This window comes from Pleurodeles waltl, chromosome 1_2 (assembly GCF_031143425.1).
Source record: "Pleurodeles waltl isolate 20211129_DDA chromosome 1_2, aPleWal1.hap1.20221129, whole genome shotgun sequence".
In the NCBI taxonomy this organism is placed as follows: Eukaryota; Metazoa; Chordata; class Amphibia; order Caudata; family Salamandridae; genus Pleurodeles; species Pleurodeles waltl.
Window position 1 is genome coordinate 713,924,393 of NC_090437.1, and position 23,346 is coordinate 713,947,738.

A 23,346-nucleotide genomic window follows, 5' to 3' on the forward strand; every position below is an offset into this window, starting at 1 on the left:
AGGAAAATTGAAGTAAACTTTATGGAAAACTTAGACTCTGGTAAACAGTCAGAAAACTAATCATAGTAGATTGTAGAGATAAAATGCTTGCAAAAGAAAAAAACAAAAAACAGTATCAGTATCAACAGTACCTTTCAGATAAATAGAAATAACAATTAACGGTGCGTTGAAGTTTCAGAAGAATCCATGAGAGACGAGGGTGGGTCCCAAGTTCAAATCGTTGCCAAAATGTAGTGGTACTGCCAAGTACTAGAAATAAAGATGATCTTGAAGATTAGGGTAGAGATGTCTCAGTCCCCTTTATTAGTACATCTCAGGAAAATAAACTCCATCCACACCTATCACAGCTCTCTCCTGACTAACTGACTCCGTGTGGAACACATATACATTCTAGATTGTAACACTGTGTGCCAGGATAGGAGGAGACAGAATATACCATAAAATACATAAAATTACAACTCTAAAATAATAGAGAAACACAACTAATAAAACTAACACTATATACTACAGGCAGCTTCCTAAAAGTGGCATTTTTAAAGTTGTAATAATACATTCACCTTTACCATTAAGAAGAATGTATTATTACATGTCCAGAGGTTACCAAATACAACAGTCTTACACCTTCTCAATCAGGAATTACCCTTAATAAATGTATTAAGGAATCCCTAATGTTATCGTATGAGAAGGGTAGACCTCACAGTAGTGAAAAACAAAATTGGGAGTTTTTCACTACCAGGACATGTAAAACTAAAAAGTAAATGCCCTGCTTGTACTTACACCACACCCTGCCCTGTGGCTAGCTAGGGGTGTCTAACAATAAAAGGGGAGTTTAAGGCTTGGCAATGGGTTTTAAATGCCAAGTCGACATGGCAGTAAAACTACACATACAGGCTCTGCAGTGGCAGGCCTCAGACATGTTTAAAGGGCTACTTAACTGAGTGGCACACTTAGTGCTGCAGGCCCACCATTAGCATTTAATTTACAGCCCTGGGCACATGTAGTGCACTTTACTATGGACTTATATGTAAATTAAATATACCAAATGTGGATACACCAATGTTACCATGTTTTAGGGGAGTGAGCACATGCACTTTAGCACTGGTTAGCAGTGGTAAAGTGCCCAGAGTCCAAAGGCCCACAAAACAGTTCAGCAAAAATGTGAGGCAAGGCAAGCAAACCTTTTGGGGGAAGACCACTTTAAGACTCTGAGGTCTAACACTCCCTCTGAGTGTCTACCAACAAACACTGCTGGTCAGGTCTAACACTCCCTCTGAGTGTCTAGTTAAGAACACTGCTGTGAGTCTCTATTTGCCACTGTCAGCCCCTCTCTTCCCTCTTCTGGCTCTCTCCTCTCCCCTTGGCTTTCTCTTCCGCTCTACCCCCTCCACCATCCCCTCTTTCTTGCCACTCATGTCCTGCTGAATTGCAGCTCTGACTATTAGCTTTCCTAATGTTGGATGCTTTAAAAAAATGTTGGCATTCACAAAGCCAATAGCAGCAGCCAGACTTCTTGAAAGCACATTTGTTATCCTTACAAAATGTCTTGCATGTTGTGTGAGTCAACACGGCATGAGGTAATGCAATGGCCATCTTAAACATACAGAAAATTACATTCTCATGCTTTAAATTGTTGGCATGTGGTGTGACGCAACTCAGTGTGCTGCCTCAACTTGGTGGCAATCTCTGAAGTACAACAAATATCGTTTGTATACTTCAAGATAACTGCCTTGTTGCATGATATAGTAGTGTGACATGATGCAAGGTGGCAGCTGTATGAAAACCATGATTTTTTTTTTTCTGAAGTGTTTTGGGGGGGGGGGGGGGTAAACCCCATGAAACATACAAATTACGGATGATATAATCAAATGGTTTACATGATTAAAAGAAAATACAAAGGGCCTTATGAAAGTGGTGATCTGACCGCTGGACTGCCAATACGGCGGTGGGGAGGAGACTGCCAAGTCGGAGGCCTCCCCACTGCATATTATGATGTTCCTGCCAGGCCAGAGGGCGCGAACAGTGCAGCTGCATAGACTTTGGCTCTCAGGGAGAGCCAAGGCGAGTGCCACCGCACTGTCGGTGCCGGCAGCACACTTGGAATGCGCACTGTCTCCAAGGCGGTCAGTTCGCATTCCAAGTGTGCTGACAGGGGGTGCCCTCCGGCCGTTTCATGGCGGGGTCTTGTTCCTTGAGAAAGATGTACTTCACCAGAGAGGTAGCCATTGACCACTCTATGGGCAGAAGGTCTGGGTACAAAGAGCAAAAACTATTGTTACCCAGGTTCAGTTTGTACATGACTGAAAGCAGGAAGGTCCACAAAACCTTATCAACCAGAGGCCTTCTCTGTGCCTACAGCCATGGCCAGGTGGGGGAGGATGGCGTTTTAGCCTTTTCTACGACATGGCAGAATACCCTGGTGTTATCAGACACAAGTCTTCCTGTTACAAATCCAGTCTGGGCTCTGTGAATCAGGAGGGGGAGAACTTTTTTTTAGTCTCAGTCCAGGGTTTTTGCGTACCTCATACAGTCTACATTTAATGGGGAAATAGGTTGATAGTTTTTAAGCTCTATGGGGTATTTTCCAGCTTTATGTATTACCGTGATTGGGGCTTCTAATGCGAAACCTAAGATGTTCCCAGAGGCCTTGGAGTATTTGTTTAAGGATCCCATATCAGACAGTAGACTGTGTAGGAAGCTAAGATTTTCCCAGAGGCCTGGGAGTATTTGTTTAAGGATTCCATTTGAGATAGCAGACTGCCTTGGAAGCTTTTTGTAAAAGCTTACTGGCAAGATATCAGGTCCCGGACCTTTCCTGGATTGTAGGGAGTTCATTGCTCATTGGATTTCCAAGGTGTTAATGTTTTGGTTAAGAAATGTATTATTGAAATAACAAAATTGTGGTAATTGTATTTTGTCCAGGTATCCTTGGCCTTTATTCCGAGAAGAAGTTGATTGTGGTTTGTATTCTTGGAATGTTTTTGCTATTTCAAGGGGGTCCAAAACAGTGATACCATAATTGTTTTCAGTGTTAATAGTGATAGTGTTATTAGTCTTATATATAAGGTAATTGGCTAGTATTCTGGCTGCTTTGTTTGATTCCTTAAACTTTTTCTCCTTATTATTTTCAGTTTGTGTAAGTATTCAGGGTTTATTGTACTGAATAGTTTCTTCTCTAGTTGTTTTATTGTAGATTCTAGATCGTTTAATATTTTGCTCTTTTTTTATTTCTGTTAGACATAATATCAATGATCACACCTCTTATTGTCGTTTCATTGTATCCCATAGAGCTTCAGTGGAGATGTCATTAGTGTTTTCATTGAAAAAATTAATAATGGTGGTGTATAAGTTATCTTTTATTGCTGGGCTCAAGATGATCTCCTTATTAGTTCTCCACCATTTCTAATTGGGTGTATTTTTTTGTAGCTTGAGGGTGATACCGGCGTGATCAGATATTAATGTTGGTTTGGTGGTGGGATTTTCAGCTTTGGGTGTGAGGATGTCATTTACCAAGACAAAATAGATTCTGAGTAGTGTTTTGTGTGGATGGGACTTTTTTCTGTCAAGGCTGCAGAGCTGTGGAATGAGCTCCCTCTCAATCTTCGCAAGCGTCCTTTCTTAATGAATTTCAGGAAAGCCTTGAAGACCTTGCTTTTCGGGAATTAGGACTCCACTGATGTCGCCCCTGTATCTTTGTTGCTCAGTTCTAGTGCCAGCATAACTTCTGGGGTAATTGTTTGCTCTTTATAAATGTTATAACAGCATAACATGTTTGTAAATGTTTCAACCTCGGAATGAAACAAACCTGATCCAGTGATAAGATTTTACTGACATTATTTTTCTATAACTCTGTGTCAGTGGTGTGACAGATTCTGAACAATACAAAAAAGGTTTTAAAGTGGCTAGGTGTGTAATTATTTTTTAATGCACATCTAAAAAAAATAGGTAACAATAGGGTGCTGACTGGCAAGCCTAATGGTGGTGATCTGATATTTTTTCTGCTGTTGCATGGGCTGGTTGATAAAGCGATCCCCATAATTTGGCCCTTAGAGGGTAGCACCCTGTGCCCTAGCTCTATATACCTGCAGAACCAGGGTCACAGACCTGGAGTGGGAAATTTTATACGTTCCTAAAACTGTCACAGTTGAATGGTGGATGATCAAACTGCTCTTCGTAATCTGTAATCCCATGCAAAAGAGTCAGGCATTTTTTAACCAAGTACACAAAACAAGTAAGTCGATCTAGTACATCCGCCCCTCCTCCCCCTGTGTAAGCCTCCTCTAGTAGTCTGTAGGTAACTTAAATGCCACATATTTTGTTTTGTGGTATTTATCTCTATGCACCTCTGTTTGTAAAACTGTAGAAACCTATCACATAAACTCTGAAGACCCATAGGAGTTTTTGATATGAAAAGGGGGTCATCAGCGATCAGAAGGGCAGGGATCTTGGTGCCATTTAGTTTTGTGAAATTATTATCACAGTTCATCAGGTAATCGATCACAAAAATTATATATAAGGAACATAATGTAGGCACTAGCACACAGCCTTGATGAATTCCTCTTTGAATAAGTACTTCTTGAGTCATCTCTCCCCAAAGCTCCCCAGTGTACTTGAGCATAAGTGTAACCTTAACAAAATAGTCACTAGTTTGTCAGGGACTCACAAACGTCTGAGCCGTTTTCACAAGCAGTCTCTAAGGACAATATCAAATAGAGCTGTGAGATGAGCAAAGGCCACATCTAGGTGTTCCTTTCATAAAGCCACAAACCTCCAATGAATTAAAGCAGAGCGGAACACCTGCTCCACACTGCTGATCTTGATACAAAACCCTGCTTGGAGGGAGGACAAGATCTGTTTCTCCTGCATCCATTATTGTAGTTTATCTAGGATTTGACTAACAGAAATCCTTTGCAGATTATCTATGAAACTAATCGGTTTGCATTTGGCCAGATTATCCTTATTTTTCTTCTTGTGTATGAGGATAATTTCGACCCTCTTCCATGTGTTGGGGATGTTAGCGTTATAAAAAATTGCATTTGTTATTATGTTGAAATATGGAGTCCAGATAGTAGGTTCTTCCCAGAAAAATGCCAGGGATAGTGTCGGGCCTGGGGCCTTTCCCACCCTTCAGTGATTCAATTGTTTTGAAAGTATCAAATAATGAGAATGATGCCACATCAAAATTGCTTTTATCAGAAATTCCTGTGCATTTTGTCCAATCTGAAGCCAGGTTGCAATTTTATATCTAGTTAGGGAAGGAATAAAGATCATAGAAGTGCTCGACCCAAGCACGAGTCTGTGTTTGTGTGTGTGCTCATGTGCACCACAATATGCCAAAAAGATGTAATATTGTTTATCTTTGCTGAAAGTAGAAGGTTTTGGCAATTTTTTTCCTCCCAGATCATCCAACCATTTTCCAGTGTACATCTGTACAATCCTCTAGCTACTTGAATTTAGTCCTAGTTTTGTGGGACTTTTTTAGCGCAGACAGGAGGTTAGTTTTGGTAAACCCACATTCTCTAATGTACCGTGGTGTAGCTTTGGTATTTAGTGGAGCACTAGGACCACATTTCTTATAAAAGAAATCCCTCCCTTTATAGGCGTATATGGACTAAGGGTTGACACAAATGCACTGTAGAGTCTTGCCAGAGGAAGCTCGATTGCTTGGCCAGACCGGTAATTGTTTGCCGTCTTTGGCCAGGGACATTTCAGTTGTTAAGTAGGCCCCGATTTACCAGCGGATCCCTTTTACTGTTAAACACAAGGCATTATGATCACTATTTCACCATATCATCAGAAAATGGCCACAGTTTATGGTCCAGGGTGATGTATTCAATCTTACTTTTACAATTCCCCCTTGTAAAGGCCTTTGTGGTGCAAAGTTTTATGGTTCTTGGAGTTCCATGGCGTTGTCCTTAGCACAGTGCTATTTTCTGGTCTTTCAAGATAGCTGTCATGTTGAATCATGCTGTGTGGCAGCCATCTTGAAAGTATAGCAAATGGACTTTCAAGATGACTTGTTGCCACTGTTGACTTTGCCAATGCTCATTTTACAAGCATCCACCATTAGAACAGCCACTAGTGGCGACCAAAAAACATTGGCAAAGCAAGAACAATTGGCTTTGCCAAAGCTTGCTTCTTACATGGCCTTAGCGTTCAGATATGGCAACAAGAAATTTACCAACTGAATGCTTGAATACACGAGGAGCAGAATGCACTTACCATAACCGTAGAAGTTGTACGCCTGATTAGCCCATCTTATATTCTTATCATGACAGAGAATTGAAAAGATGTTTCTTATTGTGCTACCTTTCTGGCAGTACATAGCCTCTTAATAATGTATTGGCATCCATGTTTTTTCAGGCCTCATGGTTCAAAGGTACATAAACACTTGCCTGCTATTATTTCAGTACCGTGCAGGGATTTACTTTGTATTCTTTGACCAAGCTCATTTTCTTTTGGGAAAGGGAACTACCTTTTTAGCTTCTGGCCAGGGTACTAACCAGTTCTTATCATTCATGTGTTTTCCATGTGCTTTTTATAGGTCCACACACCCAGGATATGCTACGGGTTTGACTACTCTTGTCTTTAACTTAATCAAACGGTATTCAAATCAGAACACGTGGTTTGATATTACATAGCATCCCTGCAGGTATATTTCAACTGATAGGTCTACTTACCTCCTTAGTGTTAAATGTCTCTTTCCATTTTCCTAGTGTTGTGTTCCAAAGTATCCCCAATGGCACTGTGTCTTTGATTTTGGGTACTGTTTTCCTGTCTTTTCTTGATTATTGGAGTTCACACTCCCGAACAAAAATGGAAGTGGCTCACTGTGTATTTTTCGTTTACTTTGCAAATAAATTCACTTATGAATTCATGGGATGCCATTTCCACTACTTCAGATACACAGCAGTTTGGGTCGCTCTTTCTATCACCTTTTATTGGGGAACAACGCCACAACACCCTTTGCTGTGTGGAAAAGGCCGCTTTATTGGAAACAGGTGCACTTCCAATTAACCAAACCTTGGCCTTCTCATTACAAAACTAAAACCTCACTATACATCCAAATCACCTATCCAAAATTCCCCCCCACCATCCTGTCCTACCCCCTCCCTTTAATCTTAACCTTGCCGTCTCTTCCTCCATTCATGTTTTTAATACTGTTTTCCCTGTCGAACCTGTTTGGTCTCCTTACCCAGGTCCTAATGCAACCTGACAATCGACTTTGCAAAGTATCATAACTGCTAATGCCAAGTTTCCTTCCTGTCTGTCCTGCTGTTGCCACCCCCCTTAATTTCTGAAAGTGTCCTGCCAGGTTGGCTATCCGTACCTATTTCGGTTGTCATGTAAACTCTCTCTGCCACCAGAAAAAGTCAGCTACTCTGACTTTTTCTGCCCCCCGTTGTTTTTTTTTTTTTTACCGTTCCCACAACATGTCCTTCAGTGTTTCTTTCATATGGAGCAGATACAACTCGATCCCCATGAAAGACAAATAAACCCCGTCCCCCCTAAAGAATTCTACATCCTCAAACGTTAGGTCCCTGTGCTCCATGTAAGTAATACCTCGCTGAGCACAAAAACCCTTCACCTCCTTATTAAATTTCCTCCTTGCTCGCTCATTGGCCCTCTCCAAACCCGATGCGGAACAAAAGCTGTGAAAATCACGTGGCACCCACGCCACTGACGAAGAATTTCCTGCAGGCCCCTCTGCATATCCTTCAAGAGATCCAGTCCTGTTTTTGCCACGAGGTCATTTTCTCCCACATGCAAAATCAAAACATCTGGACAAACGCCTTGCACTGCCAACCTCTGTAAATGCAGTAACTTTCCTGCCATTTCATACCCCCTTTACTGTCCCACCGCACATGATAGCGTGCCCCATCCAACCCAAGGTTTTCTCCAATGGCCGTTCTTCGTGCTTGGTGCTGTGCCCACTTCACGAAAGAATGTCCCACAACCCAGATAGAAAGAAAACTCACATCCAGACCTGGCACCACACCAGCGGCTGTAAAAACAAAATTATTAAGATCAGACTCTTGACCCCTGTTGCCCCCCGTCTAACGTACCTCCTAAAACTGTCGGACTTCCACTTCCCCAAGCCAATTAAGTCCTCCTCGCCCCAGCCCCGTCTAGAGCCCAACAATTCGGAGACCCCGAACGCCCCAAAAAACATCCAAGCCGTAATGATCGTAAACATCGATTCACGCACATCCACACACACGTCTCCCAAAAACCCCAATATGTTCTTCAACATGTCAGCGACAACCGCAGTCTCGCCCTCTCTCTCCTGCCCCCGTCCTTAGCCCAACCTTTGAGAATCTGCTGATCCAGCTCCCCAGCCGATGGCTGGTACCCCCACAAAAGCTTTCCCATAAAAGCCAGTGCCGCCAGCTTACCTGCTATAGTTACTCTGGACTGCCCTCGGTTTACTAATTCCATTATAAATTGAACCACAACTTCCACCCTCTCACTATGAAGATCCCTCCTACATGCTCCAGACCGCATAAACTCTTGCCATGCACTCGCATAAGCTTTCGGCGTGGGTGGGGCCAACAAATTTATCACTAAATGAAGCATCCTCTTGTGGCTATGCTCCACATCGCATCTGGCATTTCCGTCCTGCTCAGGTCCTCGCCCATAACTAACCCATGGAATCTCTCCCACTGTGAATGAGACAAAGCATACGCAATGTCATTGTTCACTCCCGGAACATGCTGCGCCTTAAACAAAATGTTCTGCCATACGCACTGCAACATAAACACCCTTAACAACTGTAAAACTTGTTCATCTCTCGCAGACTGCCTATTCACTATCTGCACAACTGCTAGATTGTCCACCCAAAACACTACCCGCTTGTGCGGCAACAGGTGTCCCCACAAATAGACTGCCACCACCAATGGAAACAACTCAAGAAAATCTATGCTGCGCCCCTCATTCTTCCATTCCGCCAGCCATTCCATGGTGCATCACCTGCCCTGCGAATAAATGCCAAATCCATAGGCTCCTGCTCATCCCACTGTCCATCCTGCCATGCCTGTAACGGTATGCTGTTAAAGGACTCCAAAAATATGCACCACATTCGCAACTCTTCCCGTAGACCTGCTTTGAAGCACACATGGTGGTGAGGCAGGGACTGCCACGCTAAAGCCAGACCCAGTCGTCTACAAAACGTCCTCCCTGCCCTCACCACCCTGCAAGCAAAGTTAAGATGCCCTAATAAGACCTGTACATCACTCACTGTTACCTTCCTCTTCCGCAACATGTCCCGGATGTTCTGCAGCATCCCAACCCTCTTATCGTCAGGTAGTCGTGCCGACCCAGTCACCGTATCCAGCTCAATTCCCAAAAACGATAAAGCCGTACAGGGCCCCACCGTCTTTTCAGGGGCCAAGGGCACACCCAGGTCCCCCATAATATCCTTAAATTGCTGCAGTACCTCTGCGCACCTCGGAGAATCTGCTGGCACAGCAAAGAAAAAATTGTCGAGGTAATGTGTAACCTCTCTATGCCCTGTGACGGAGGTGATAATCCATTGCAGGCATGTACTAAAGCATTCAAACAGGGAGCAAGAAATGGGGCAACCCATCGGCAGCGCCTTGTCCACATACCAAAGGCCCTGAAACTGAATACCCAGCAACTCAAAATCCTGGGGGTGAACCGGCAGCAGTCAGAAAGCAGACTTATCTGTTTTTGCCATCAGTGCCTGCGGCTCCTGGGCCTCTATCATGTCAACAGCCACGTCAACTGACACGTAAGAAACTCTTGTGCGCTCTTCAGGTATGAAATCGTTGACCGAGGACCCCTCCAGCCAGGAAAGATGTTGGATCAACCTGTATTGTCCAGCCTCCTTGGGCACAATCCCAACAGGGGACACAATAAGGTTCTGCATCGGCCACACTGTAAAAGGGCCAGCCATGCACCCTTCCGCCACCTCCTTTTCCATCTTTTGCCTAACGACCTCCTCCTTATCTTTCACTGATCTGAGGTTCTCAGCCCCCCTATGCACTTGCGGTCCAGTACATCCCCACCTGAAACCTTGGGTAAAGCCTTGCATCAACACATCAGCGTCTTGTCTCCTGTCATACCTCTGTTACCAAAACGTCAGTCTGTCAATGTTAACTAGAGTACGGGCTTTTTCCTGCAGGTCCCTGCCTAATTCTCTGTCCTCTCTGCCCTGCCTGCTGTCCCCCATGGCTGGCCTGTCCCTAGGCCATTTCCGGCACAGATGGGTTGTGATACCTGTAGCAGTACCTGTAGCAGTGTATGAGAGCATGTCTTCCCACACACCTACAGCACTCATGTCTGAATTTACAGTTCTTGCAAGTGCACATACCTTTGTTGTAATCCCAACAAGCCCCGGTCCTCACGGTCCCGCTACTGTACGAGGGCGATTGACCTCTTGCTGCTGTCCCAACCCCCTCCTGGCTGGGGTGCTCCCGAAAGGGCCGATAGGTCACTAGCTGTAAAAACGCTCCTCCCAAATCTTGCTGGGCCCATGTATGTTGCCAAAGGTCCACGTCTATCTCTCACCACTGAACATCCGGGTCAGCCGCCATTCTGGCCCTGAACTCCTCATCGTACTGCACTCTAGTGCACCCTCCATAGTTTATCGGTGCCTTGCGAATTATATTCATATATTTAAAAAATGCCACTGACCTGTCTGGAAATTGTTTGCAATAAACGCTCGCAGAAATCAGAAAGGCGGCCGTCCAATTCTCGATGTTGACGGGCACCTTCGGATGCTTGGCAAGCTCATATTCTTCTTCTTTAGAGCCCTCCTTCGACCTAACTTCCCAGTGTAGCAATTTTAAAACGTCCACATATTCTCCATTCCATTTCTTGTCCTTCGTTGCCTGCATGAGGTGCGCCCCCAGCGGCTTCACCGTACCCAAATAGGGCAATTTCGTACCCTTCGTGACCTGTGACTCCGTCTTTTCTCCTACCTTAGTGGTTCCGTCACCCTTTCCTCCCCCCTACTCCGTAGCCAGTGCCCCGCCACCCGTCATCACCCCTACGCCTGCTACATACACACCTTTTACCAACTGAGCCTCCCCGAGGCCCACACCATCCGTTGCCTCAATGGCCACCGAAAGCGTGTGCACTTTCTTGCTGTGCGAGCCCATACCTGGCGCCAAGGACGGCGGCCGCTCCTGTGCCTTCCGCCTAACCAGCTGGGCTCCCTCCTGCAAAACTCCGTCTGGCCGCACTCGTCCTGTCAGGGATTACTGAAATGGCTGACCAACAGGGTTAAAGGCACCCCCCCACTGGCCCCCACCAATCTTGCTTCTCCTCCCCCATCCCTTCCAAGATTTCCCCTTCCTCAACACTCTCGTCCCCAAAGTCCAACTCAGAAGTCTCCCCTGATGCGCCTTCATCCTCCCCCACCACCTACTGGCCCCAGGCAACAGTTCCCTTGCTTACCCATTGGCCCGGTTCAGCGTCCCTTGACCTTGCTGTAGGGGCCTCCACCAGCCCTCTATTGCCTCCGGATGCACCAGGATGCTGCACCCCGGAAAAAGCGACGCCGGTGGGTGCACAACCCCTACCGTCACACTGTCTCCGGGGAGCATCCGTGGCCCTAACTGGCCTCGTCCCTTCCCCATGTGATGTCATCCAGCTGGCCGCCCGTGGCCCCGCCTTCTCTTCTCCCCAGGATCTCCGAGCCGCACCATGCTCATCTTGGTCATCACCGCTCTGCCCTGCCGCCTCCTGACAAAACAGGTCCGATGTGCCGGTAGTAAACCTGTCCACCGTTCGCCCTGCGATAAACTGTGCCTGCTCTCCTGCCGCCACTGCTCTGTCCCCCGCTGTCGCCGGTGGCTGAGCCTTCCCCCACATTCCCCAGCCCCCCACTGCGCTGTCCTCTGAAGGCCCCCGTTCCCGAGGACCATATACCTGTTCTGGAATTCTTACTTGCATAGACAGCGAGTGCCTGTCATCCCATTCCCTTTGTCCTTCTCCTCCTCACTCCCCGTCACTTTCTCCATCACTCCAGACCAGCATAGTTGGCCACTTCTTGGATACTGGGATCATGCTCCCCTCCCTTGCTCCCCTCCCCCCCAGGCTCTACCCTTCCCTCTTCTTCTGCCCTTTCCCCCACCTGGGACAGCTCGAAACCCTTTCCCCACAGGTCCTGAGGCGGCCCCCACCCCCTGTGCCTCCTTGCACCCTGCAACCCACCCCCTCAGGATCTCGCCCAGCTCCCCCGCCTGCCCGCCTCCCTTGCCGCACTTCATGCTGCCGACTGGCAAGCACAGGGCTTTCCTGGCTTGCTCCGGCCGCCCCCCTCCCTTCTCGTGCCCTAGCACCGCCTGCCTTAAATCTCACCGGCGGTGTGTATTCGACACGCTGAGTCTTCCTTGGCGTGTCTTCCAGCCGAAGTGAGCCACCGCGTGCTCCCCTGTCAATCCTGCCTGCCCCCGCACTGGCAGTACTTCCCCTCCCTTGCCCCACCCATCTTACCTGGGCCTCTACGCTCCGCCTGCGTCGTGGTGGGGAACAAGCCCACACCGCCGCTGCGACACCTGGCGACGCCTTCCTAGCTGTGTCGGCTATGGATGTGTTTTGCAACTCTACAGTGTCAGTAGGCTCCATATGAAGACAGCCAAACAACAATAACAGACATCCCAGCCGTGAAAAAAGAGATTTGTGAAATTAGGGCGAACCAACAATTTCATTACTATGCTTGTAAACGGCTGTACTGTATTACATAGTTGTGCTCTCTCACAGTGCCATAATACTTACATGAAGTGCAACGAACAGGACATGTTACGAGCCAGTTTTAATGCCATGGAATCCAATATCAAAGTATAAGTAGACAGAAATGAAGTCAACTGTATAATATGTAAATCGTCCTCTTTTTAATTATTAAAAAATTCAACTCCTATAATGTTAATTAGATTCCTCGGGAGACTAGAATGTATGACGCATTGCGTCAAAGGGGTTTCTGACCAAACCGGGAGTAGTTTTCCATGTTAACACCAGCATGATTTTGTTTATCTTTCAGAACCTCGGTTATGCTCCTGATTTTGTGCACACTGCAATGGCGCCCTTTATAAAGGATATTCACAAAAAAGGTACAGCAAAATCTGATGTTCATCATGTCTAAAAGTGTTAGTATGTTCGATGGGTTTAAACCATTCTAGAAACACCTTCCAAAACAAGCATTGCCAATGCCAGTAGGTCTGGCTTTCAAGGAATGTTGTATGGTAATGTGAAGCATTGCAAGTAAATAGCATGGGAAGTGGTATGCATTTGTGTGGAAGCAAAGAACTGTATAGTAAGATTGGTGTAGGTTAAAGGTATGGTGACCATTGCACTGTCCAGCCAGATCTAAAATTCCATCTAGGTTAATGGCTGCCCTGCTCCCATCTGTACTACTGTCAGAGAAAAACAACATGAATGATCTAGTTATCTAAGACTTTTTAATAGCATGCCAGTGTCATTTATTGGCCCCTGAAAGTTCAGTCTTAAGCAGCTGGATAAATAAAATGATCACAGCTATATAGAGGCAAGCACTATTTTTAATGGAAGCACCCAACTTATGCCCAGTAAAAACATGTACTCCTGGCTCCCCTCATGTGGGTGGAGCCAAAGCCCTTTTCTAGTGACATCCCATAATTGTCTGGCAATAATTTCACTGTCAAGCCAGACCACATTAAGGGTTCAGTATGAGTAAGAAACTGTGTGTATCATGCAGTATTTTAAATGTTGTTTGCTAGTGTACTGCAATTGGTGAGATGTCACATTGTTTTTATTAAATGGTTTACTTTTTTTTTTACTCGCTTGCATTTGCATATTGTAATCTGTTATGCAATGTAATCGTTGATTAGATTTATGTGTGCAGTTCCAGAGTAAGTCCTATATGACACATGCTATTGTTTGGAACAAGACCCTAGTGCATTCTGTGCATATTATCAGCACATATACAACATTGCCATATAAAACAAGACTATACACAACAACATCTAACCGGGATTCCCCACGCACAGATCGTGCATGCATTTAAAGCAGTCATGTTTTCTGTGGCGTAGGTGTCGGTTAGGCAAATTTGAGGCTTCTCAGTAGTTCTTTCAGTGTGCTGTTTTCCAAAAATGGTTGCAGCACCTAGATATTTAATTAAGTGTTATACAGTGCTCCTAAGACCATGTTTGCATGTTAGGTAACTTACACTATACTTAGATGGGAACATGTCGCCACACTTAGACATATTTTAGTCCCCCCCCACCCGTCACACCAAGCCCTGTTTTAGTGGCAGTAGGGCCTCAGTTCAATGCATGGCACCTTTACTTGTGGCACTTTGTGGTTGGGCACAGTCATCACCTAGTAATATAGTTCTAGTTTGGTGTCGGCTCAAAACGCCCCAGTCGAAGCCCTGCAGACAACGGGTTAGTTTGGGATTGCACTGATCATGTGGGAACGTGTAATGCATTTATCTTGTCAATTGATGAGGTTGACAGCCAAGCCCTGGGAAAAAGAGAGATGCTGCAGTAGGTTAAGACGTATACAAGCCTGTAAATCTTGTATGCTATACCTATTTTCTGTATTGTAAAGAAAAGGAAAAGTCGGATCTGCATGTAAATATATTCATTCAGTCATTTACAGTGCACAGTTTTACACAGTTACTTTCAGGCCCTGACTGTTCTGCTGGCACATGGCCCAAAGGCGCTATACTCTTACAGCCTCTCACTCGTTCTCAAGATGTTAACTACTTTACTTTGGTCCCTGGCAGGGTAACGCCGCTATTGTGGTGCAACACACTTTTGTGATCTTTCCAAGTAGGGCGGACTCCTAGATCCAATAGCTGCCGTTCATCGGATGCCTTTGTTCAGACTGTATATTTAATTATAGACTGCTCTTCTCTGCGCACCCACAGTGCTGGTAAAAAAAAAAAAAATCGATGTCCTGTTTCCAAATTCAGGCAGCCAGTAGCAGGCTGTGCCTCGCCAAATGGGCATTGGAGGGGTGAGACTGCGCTCTCAGCAAGGTGACCGGTCCTCTACTGTCTCAGATCTGAAGGGCATGTTCTGTCAGAGAGACAGGGAAGCACTTGGGAAATTCCTATATAACACACAATGCAGCTAACCCCTTGAGGCCCCTGGCAACTTTAAAGTTGAAGTGCATTAGATAAAATGTAAACTTTCTATTTAGACCCCCTTTCTTTCTTTTCTCCGGGGAGTAAAATAACTGTAAATTATTTTCCGTTGTTGTTAGGATCCACAACTATTGGCGTTTATCATATACACTATACATCACCATTTTGCCGCCCCGCATAAGCCCTCCTCCATTCCCAGCCTACCACCAACACAACAGACCTATCACTGCCATCTCATATACCTTTTTCTGTTAAACATCAAACAAACATCAGAAGAAACCGTGTCCTGCTTTGGTGAACACTTGATTACATTTTCTCTATGAAAAGCCCGGTTTATGTGCAGCAGGACATGCTATGTCACTGAATAGTTTGATTCTCACCTTCCCACCTAGATTTCACAACTATCGTTGAAAAATTATCAATCCTGAAGACACCATCTCTTCTGCAGCTCTCCACAATGACCATGCTACTTTCTCCTACATCCCTTTCAGCATTGTAAAGGAGGAGTTGGCGTTCTCCAAAATAGATCACACACAAATTCCCCCTTCATGACTTCTTACACTCCATCACTTAATAGTAGCAATTTCAACTTCTACTATAGCAATTTCCTTATTTTGCCACCTTTCCGCAGATCTACATACTGGCGCTGGAGGAAGCAGTAAGCAATAGTTCAGAACTGGAATGCCTTTAAGTCTCTGCAAACCTACTTAAATGTTTGTTTTAAGGATTTTCACCAGCTCCTTTCTAATCTTTTCCTATACTGAGAAAGGCTGGAAATGTACTCCTGACAAGGGCAGAAGTAGAAATTCTTCCATGGTTAAGAAAAAAGAGGTTGGAGGGAAAGTTAACTTGTAAACGCTCAATAGATTTTCGTATGAGCAAATATGCACATACATATTTGCTCGTGCAAAAATACAGTCCACAAATATCTTCTAGGAGTACAATTTCCTGGTCTATTTCTGTGTATTCTTGTGAATTCACGAAAGCCACTAATGCAAAGACATGTGCCATGGGTGCAGTTTTGTGACTTTCTTTAAGAATTGGGCCTCCAATTAGGTCTGGCGTTAATCAAGGCATTTTTTTCCCACTACAATTCTATTTCTCTCTGTATCTGTCTATAGACTGGCTTTACTGTGAGTGACGCCATTCTGTCCTTCCACAAGGAGCATATTGTCACTCAAAGTAGTTTTGTGCAGTGCCAGGAACTATTGTGGCAAAGTGTGCTTTTTGAGACCAACATTTTTTTTATTTATTTTTGCCAATGTTTGTTACAATGGTGAGGGCCTGGCAGCTCCCACGCCCATAAAGTGTTACAAAAGCAATGACAAGACAAGTCATGCACTGACCAAACCAAAACACTGACCACCAATGTTGTATTGGTTGGCTTTGCCAGTGTTTGTTTATTTTTATGATTCCCGTAATCTTGTTGAAAATAATGACACTGATTTTCCATTATGAACATGTTTTGGAAATACTAGCGTGCATCAACACAGTTAACTGTGTGATGCTTCAAAGAAATAATGCCTAAAATTTCACAGTAATTAAGCAACCTGTTTTTTCATACTTGCATGTTTTCCTGAACATTTTATTTTGAATGCAAAGAATCATCAGTCTTGCTTACAAGCTTCTGCAAACATCTGCATACAATTAGAGAGCATTTTGGGGGCATTATGCACAGCCTCATATTGTTAAACTTTTCAAGTGCGTGTGTGCACAATTTTTTTACTGGAACCACTGTCATTAGTGCAGTGTGACCTTGCAACGTATAGTAAGAGTGCTCACCTTAATAATAAAGGCTTTGCTTTAACAAACCATAAATACAAGTTCGAACAGCATTAGCGTCTGGACACAAATAGTACCTAAACTGCAGACAGTTCCCTTCCCTGTAAACTGACAGCCAAAAGGTTTGTGCTGCAGGGGGTTGGGCCTACTTGGCCTAAAGACAAAATAAACATGTAAACATGTGGTCCTTGACCCCAGACAATGTGTCCTGGGCATTGGGCTATAGGAATTCCACACCCCTTTTTACTACAGAATACATTGATTTTAAAATTCAGTCATACCCTCCATCATGCTTTTGAATAAAGCCATTCTATGAGCACATTATCACCACTATCCTCAGGACCAAAGCCCAGGATTAAACTACATATCTGTCCTCCTAAAATACTGATGCATACAGCTTTACATAAATAGCACTAAAAGAAGACAGCAGAAGAGTTAGCACCATATACTAATTGTTGGACCTGGCCCTTTTTGCAGCGTCATCCCCAAAGTTTTTGCCTCCTTCCTCCTAATTTTTCTGACCAGTGTTTGTTGGCTTTAGGACTCTGGGCACGTTACCACTGCTAACCAGTGCTAAAGTGCATATGCCGTCTGTGTAACTTGTATTGGTGATTGGTTTATCCCTGATTGGAATGTTTGATTTACTAGTCAGTCCCTAGTAAAGTGCACTAGAGGTGCCCAGGGCCTGTAAATCAAATGCTACTAGTGGGCCTGCATTACTGGCTGTGTCACCCACATGAGTAGCCATGTAAACATGGCTCAGACCTGCCACTGCAGTGTCTGTATGTGCAGTTTTAACCTGCTAATTCGACCTGGCAAGTGCACCCACTTGCCAGGTCCAAACCTTCCCTTTTTATACATATAAGGCACTCCTAAGGTAGGCCCTAGGTAGCCCCATGGGCAGGATGCAGTGTATGTTAAAGGTAGGAATTATACTGGTGTGTTTTACATGTCCTAACAGTGAAATACTGCCAAATTCAGTTTTCACTGTTGCAAGGCCCATCTCTCTCATAGGTTAACATGGGGACTGCCTTTAAATATCTTTTAAGTGCAGTTTCCCATTAGAAGCAGATAGAGATGTGGAGTTTGGGGTCTCTGAACTCACAATTTAAAAATACATCTTTTGGCAACGTTGTTTTTAGTTTGTCAGTTTGAAAATGCCAATTTAAGCAAGTGGGCATTTTTTGCTTAAACCATTCTGTGACTTTGCCTGCTTGTGTATTCCCCGTCTGGGTCAGACTGACAGTTGGGCTGTTTGTGAGTCTCCACTAGACGGTGACACAAAGGGAGCTGGGGTGTAGCCTGCATATCCTGATTGGGCTAGAGTGGAAGGAGAAGTGGTCACTTACACCTGAATAGGATGTGCCTGCCCTCACACAATGCATTCTTCAACCCCCTGGTGTGTGTCTGAGGCCAGCCCTGGGCAAAGCAGGATCTTGTGAACAACGGAGACATTTTCCTTTGAAGTTTGCCAACTTCAAAGGCAGAAAGTGGTATAAGTAGTGGACCCAAACCCCCAAATTTTTAGATTTCCTCTGGAACCAAGAGGAACCTCTGCCAAGGAGAATAGCTGGAGGAGGAGTACTGCCCCTTTGCCTGTGACTGTGCTTTGCTGGGTTGGCCTGCAATTGCTGCTTCTGCCTGAAAAGAGGACAAAGACTGGACTTTGTGGTATAGTCCTGCTTCTGAAGACTCTCCAATGGCTGGGATTGAGCTTGTCTCCTGTTTTGAAGTCTCAGGACCATCAAAGACTTCCTCTACCATTACCTGGACTTTTTGCTGAGACTCCTGCCCTTCCAAGTGGTTCCCTATCCAGTCCCTGGGCCCTTGAAAGGTGAAGCTGGTAGAAAAAGGACTGAAATCCATGCACAAGGAAAATTTTGACGCAACACCTGCAACGCAGCGATAAAAATGACGCAGTCCCTCACAGCACGGTTTTCCATCACCTTGTGGCCGGATTTCACAAGCATCGTCTCTGGGCATCAAAATCATTGTGAACCTGCGTGGATCCCAGGTGCTATGTCCGGAAATTGACCCATCGCTCTCCTGTGGGAGAGAAAAACAATGCATCGCCTACCTAACCAGAGAAGGACCAACGCACGGCCTCATTTGCGAGTAAGGAATTGACGCATCACTGACTTTTTCGAAGCACGCTCATCCGTGCAACTTTATTTTTGACGCAAACCAAGTACTTTGTGTAAAACCTTTCCATTGTTTTGTATGGCGGAGGACTCTTTTTATTTTAAAAATTCATATCTCGACTTGTGTATGTTGGATGTTTGTCATTTTGGTCTTGTTTGATTTAGATAAATATTGGCTATTTTTCTAAACTGGTATCGTGTCCATTTTGTAGTGTTTTCACTGTATTACTGTGTGTTTTGGGTACAAATACTTAACACATTGCCTTTTGTGATAAGTCTGACTGCTTGTGCCAAGCTTCCAAGGGGGTGAGCAGGGGTTTGCTGTAAGAGTGTAACTCCCTTACCTTGATTAGAGTAAGGGTCCCTGCTTGGACAGAGTGCAAAGAACTGCCAACCAGAGACCCCATTTCTAACAGCAATCAATACACACCTTCTACAGCAATTAACATCGCTAAATTCACCCACTTCCAAAATCTCATCACTCTTCTTTTGCAGTCACAAATGGCATGCACAATCATCAATCTTTTTGCTCATATTAGAGCAACAGTCTTTGCATCTTGATTAAGTATCAGACTGTGCAACCAACTTCTCTTAAACAACCAACACAGTTAGAAAACCTTTGAGTCACTACTTATCGCTCCATGATTCACCAGAAATACACCTACTTCATTTTGACATCAAGCCAATTAGCTTTTTGTTATGAATCGGGCCCTCTACAAACTGTTAACATTGGTCTTCAAAGCCATGCATTGATCTGCTTATGCTACTTTTTCTGATGCTCTCCCCCTGTATAATCCCCTTATGAAACTTAAGATCAGCCATCCAGCAGTTCCTAACAGCACCTTAAACACAGTGAGCGATGTAGAGATTCCCATCATTTCACCCTCTTGGACACAGTCATTCAAATGGCGTCCCATTGAACATCAGAGCCAAGGCTGTGAAACAAAACTAAAACACTTCTCTTGAAACTTGAAAGCCAACAAGATTAAATGATTACCACAAAAAGGCTTCAGAATGTAAATATGTCCACCTTTGCTTTTGGCATATATCCCTCATGCTTAGGGCTTGTATATTGATATGTTCTCGTCATTATTGTGTACATTTTTTTCAGATGTCTTTTACATTCGTAGTGTCCAAACAATAGCTTTTTTACACTTTTCTGTTATATCTGCATTGGTTTCTGTAACTCCACAGATTTTCCTTTTTACCATAATTCATCCTTGTCCTTGGATGCAACAATTCTGAATGAAATGCTACAAGATGCTCGAAATAAAAAAGTAAAATATATTTCCTATCTGTTACTTTCTGCTTTCATGACTGTTATCTGGCAGCGTGCGCTGGCATTGGGCCAGAATTCCTTTGTGCTATTCTGAAAATCTCTGTTAGATGGAATAGCATTCTAGGTCGAGGTTCATTTTAACTGAGAGTGTCCGATAAGCTCAAAGTTACCGGACATGGCTATAGTGCAGATCTTGAAGATGGATAGCTGTATCCACAAGGTGATGAGATTCTCTCTACTCTTCTCCACCAGGGCAGAACAGCCTCCATGAAACGGTGGTTGCTTCTGTACACAAGGACTTTGTGATAAGGACCGAAAGTGGAGCACCCTGGTCCTTTGTCAAGTAGAATTCCTAGTCCCATTTCACCTCAGACAATCGCCACCTATGCACCAGTTTACATTTTTTTCTGCTGTGCAGGGGGCACTATGCAGTGAGGTTGAGGCCTACTGGCCTTTAATAGTGTTTTAGTAATGGAACTTACTTTGTGCTGATTCTGTAAAGTGTCTGGAGTAAGTCAGTGTGAAATGAGGGTGTCAAACAGTAAGTGGGAGTGCAAAGAAGAGGAATGTTCTTATTTACTATTCTCTAATGGTTTATGAATGTAACTATATGAACAAAGGTTTAATGGTTCGAAAAAGTGTGATAAATGGATACAATACATATACTTAATTGTGACGTACTGTTTGTTAGGTGTATCACTTCAAGTGCTAAACACAGGTGACGGATGCAATTACTTAGCCATTAGATATATCGTGCCCTACTGAAAAGTTTTTCCACTACAATTTGAAGTTAAACGACCATTGTGAAAAGTGGTACTGTCCATTAAATATTTAGCTGCTCTTCTTGACAGACCTGGCACTGTGTTTAAATGGTAGTTGTGTTTGCGGGAAACGTCCTTAACAACGCAGACGTTTCCCATGCAAGCGTAACCACGCTTGCCGGAACAACACATGGCTTTTTCTGTGCCTTAACCACGCACGTTCTAAACTACACACATGTGTGGCTAAGGCACAGAAAAAGCCATGCTTTGTTTGGGAGAGGATGCAGGGGACGTGGTGAGGTAAGTGGGCCTGGGGCATGGGTGGGGGTGGATTAAGGGATTGGGTGGGTCGGGCGATTGTTTGTTTAAGGGGCGGCATTAGGTATTTTTGTTTTAGGGCTTAGGGTGGGGGTTCGGGCTATTTAAAAAAATAAAAATTGGGGGTGGAGTGTGGTGTTTGGGTATTATTTTTATTTAGGGCTTAAGGTGAAGGGCGTGGTAGTATATTTTTAAAGGGGTGGGGGAAAGTTTAAGGAAGGGTGGGAGGAGAGAAGAGCAGGAAGGATCAGGAGAGGACGCGGTGAGGTTAGTGGGATTGTGGCAGGGTTGGTGCGTAGTTTTTAGCGGTGGACTATAGGTGGATGGGGGGTGTTGGAGTATGTTAGTTTTTAGGGGCAGGGGGCAGGATAGTTTTTTTTAGGGCTCACTCAAGGGCGGGTGGGGGGTCAGGGTAATTTTATTTTTAGGGGTCGGGAATCAGGATAGTTTTTTTTGTTTGTTTTTAGGACTTAGGGTGGATGGGGCTCGGGATTGGTTACTTATGGGGGGAGTTTTAGGGCTCAGGGCGGGTAGGGGTGGTGGGGTAGTTTTGTTTTTAGGGTTGGATAGTCAGGGTAGCTTTCTTTTTTATAGGGCTCAGGGCAGGTGGGGGGTCCGGTTAGTTTTTTGGGGTGGGGTCAGGATTAGGGCTCAGGGCGGATGGAGGTTGTCAGGATGGTTTTGATTTATGGAGCAATGGTGGGGAGTAGGGATAGTTTTTTTTTAGGGCTCAGGGAGTGTAGGGGGGTCTGGGTACTTTAGTTTTTAGGGGCAGAGGTGAGGGGGTTGGGATATTTTTTTTTTTTTTAGGGCTCACGGGGGTTCGGGGTAGTTTAGCTATTAGGGGTAGAGGTAGTTTTGGGCCTCAGGGCAGGTGGAGGGGTGAAAGAAAGAACCACGCATGCCGTTTCGCATGCCGTTTCCACACATGCCTTTACTAGGCATGCTTTTACAACAAAATTTGTTTTAAAGGCATGCGTGGAAGCAACGCAGTTGTGGTTCCGACCGCATTGTTAAGGCATGCGTTGTTCTGGCATGTGTGGTTCCATCATACAACCTTGTGTTGCTAATGTTATGTTTAAAATTTGCGGGTCTGATGAGGTAGACTCATTCTATAGTACTGATGGCATTATGTTTTTTTGTAGTATGTTTCACTCAGGCAGCTCCTCAGCTGCCTGGTGCCATAACAGATTAGCCTTGCTCCTTGTCTGTCTTGGTGTCTTCACCTCTGCCTTCTCTCTCACTCTGTCATAGTGAGTTCCTATAATAAAGGTTTTGCATTTCTAGCACCAGTTAGTGCTGAACGTAATTTAAGAGCAACCTAGGACCAGTACTAAAACAAATTACTACTCTCTTTTACCCTCTTATTTTGTGTTTCCATTATCGTGTTTTCCAACTTACCTTCCTTAGTTCATAAATGTATTAAAAAAAATTCCTGTTTTAAACCTAAGATAATACCTCCAAGCTGATCCACCCAAAGAAGGCTGAATTAATTTAAAGTAGTCAAAATCTTCACCTACCAGATTTTTCCACCCAACGCTCTTTGATGTTTCCCTGTACGCACATGAAATTGAATATTCCTATCCGTAGCCGCCGCTGGCCCATGCCCCCTAGTGAACGATGCTCCACTTTTTTGTCTCTTTTCTTAACCTTAGATACTCATTATCTGGAAATGACCTGAATAAATTGCTCTTGAAAGCTCCTTCCTTCTTCATAAAAGCCTTCAGCTATCCTACATAGTCTTTAATTACAAACAGGTTCTGGGATGGCTATGACCATCTTCTTATTGTCATCTCATTGAGTTACAGTTCTTCCTTTGAGTATATTTAGGCCATTGATAGTCTTTAACCAATGTGTTTTGCAATACATTCTACACACATCTTTCAATGGGTGGAGGGTGAGTGTGGTGTAGTTCTTTGGCTGTTCAGTATTTTCCACAATGTCATCTTTCTTGTACACTGGCTTACACTTGAA

At 44.4% G+C, this 23,346-nt stretch overlaps 1 protein-coding gene across 1 annotated transcript in view; it reads left to right on the forward strand.

Annotated features, from left to right (window-relative positions):
* LOC138303648 (uncharacterized) overlaps positions 1 to 23,346 on the forward strand; it is a 670,623-nt gene that overhangs the window by 30,845 nt on the left and 616,432 nt on the right. Inside the window, exon 3 of the mRNA XM_069242952.1 lies at positions 13,004 to 13,073. Coding sequence (XP_069099053.1) covers positions 13,004 to 13,073 — 70 coding nt within the window. The remainder of the gene's footprint in view (positions 1 to 13,003; positions 13,074 to 23,346) is intronic.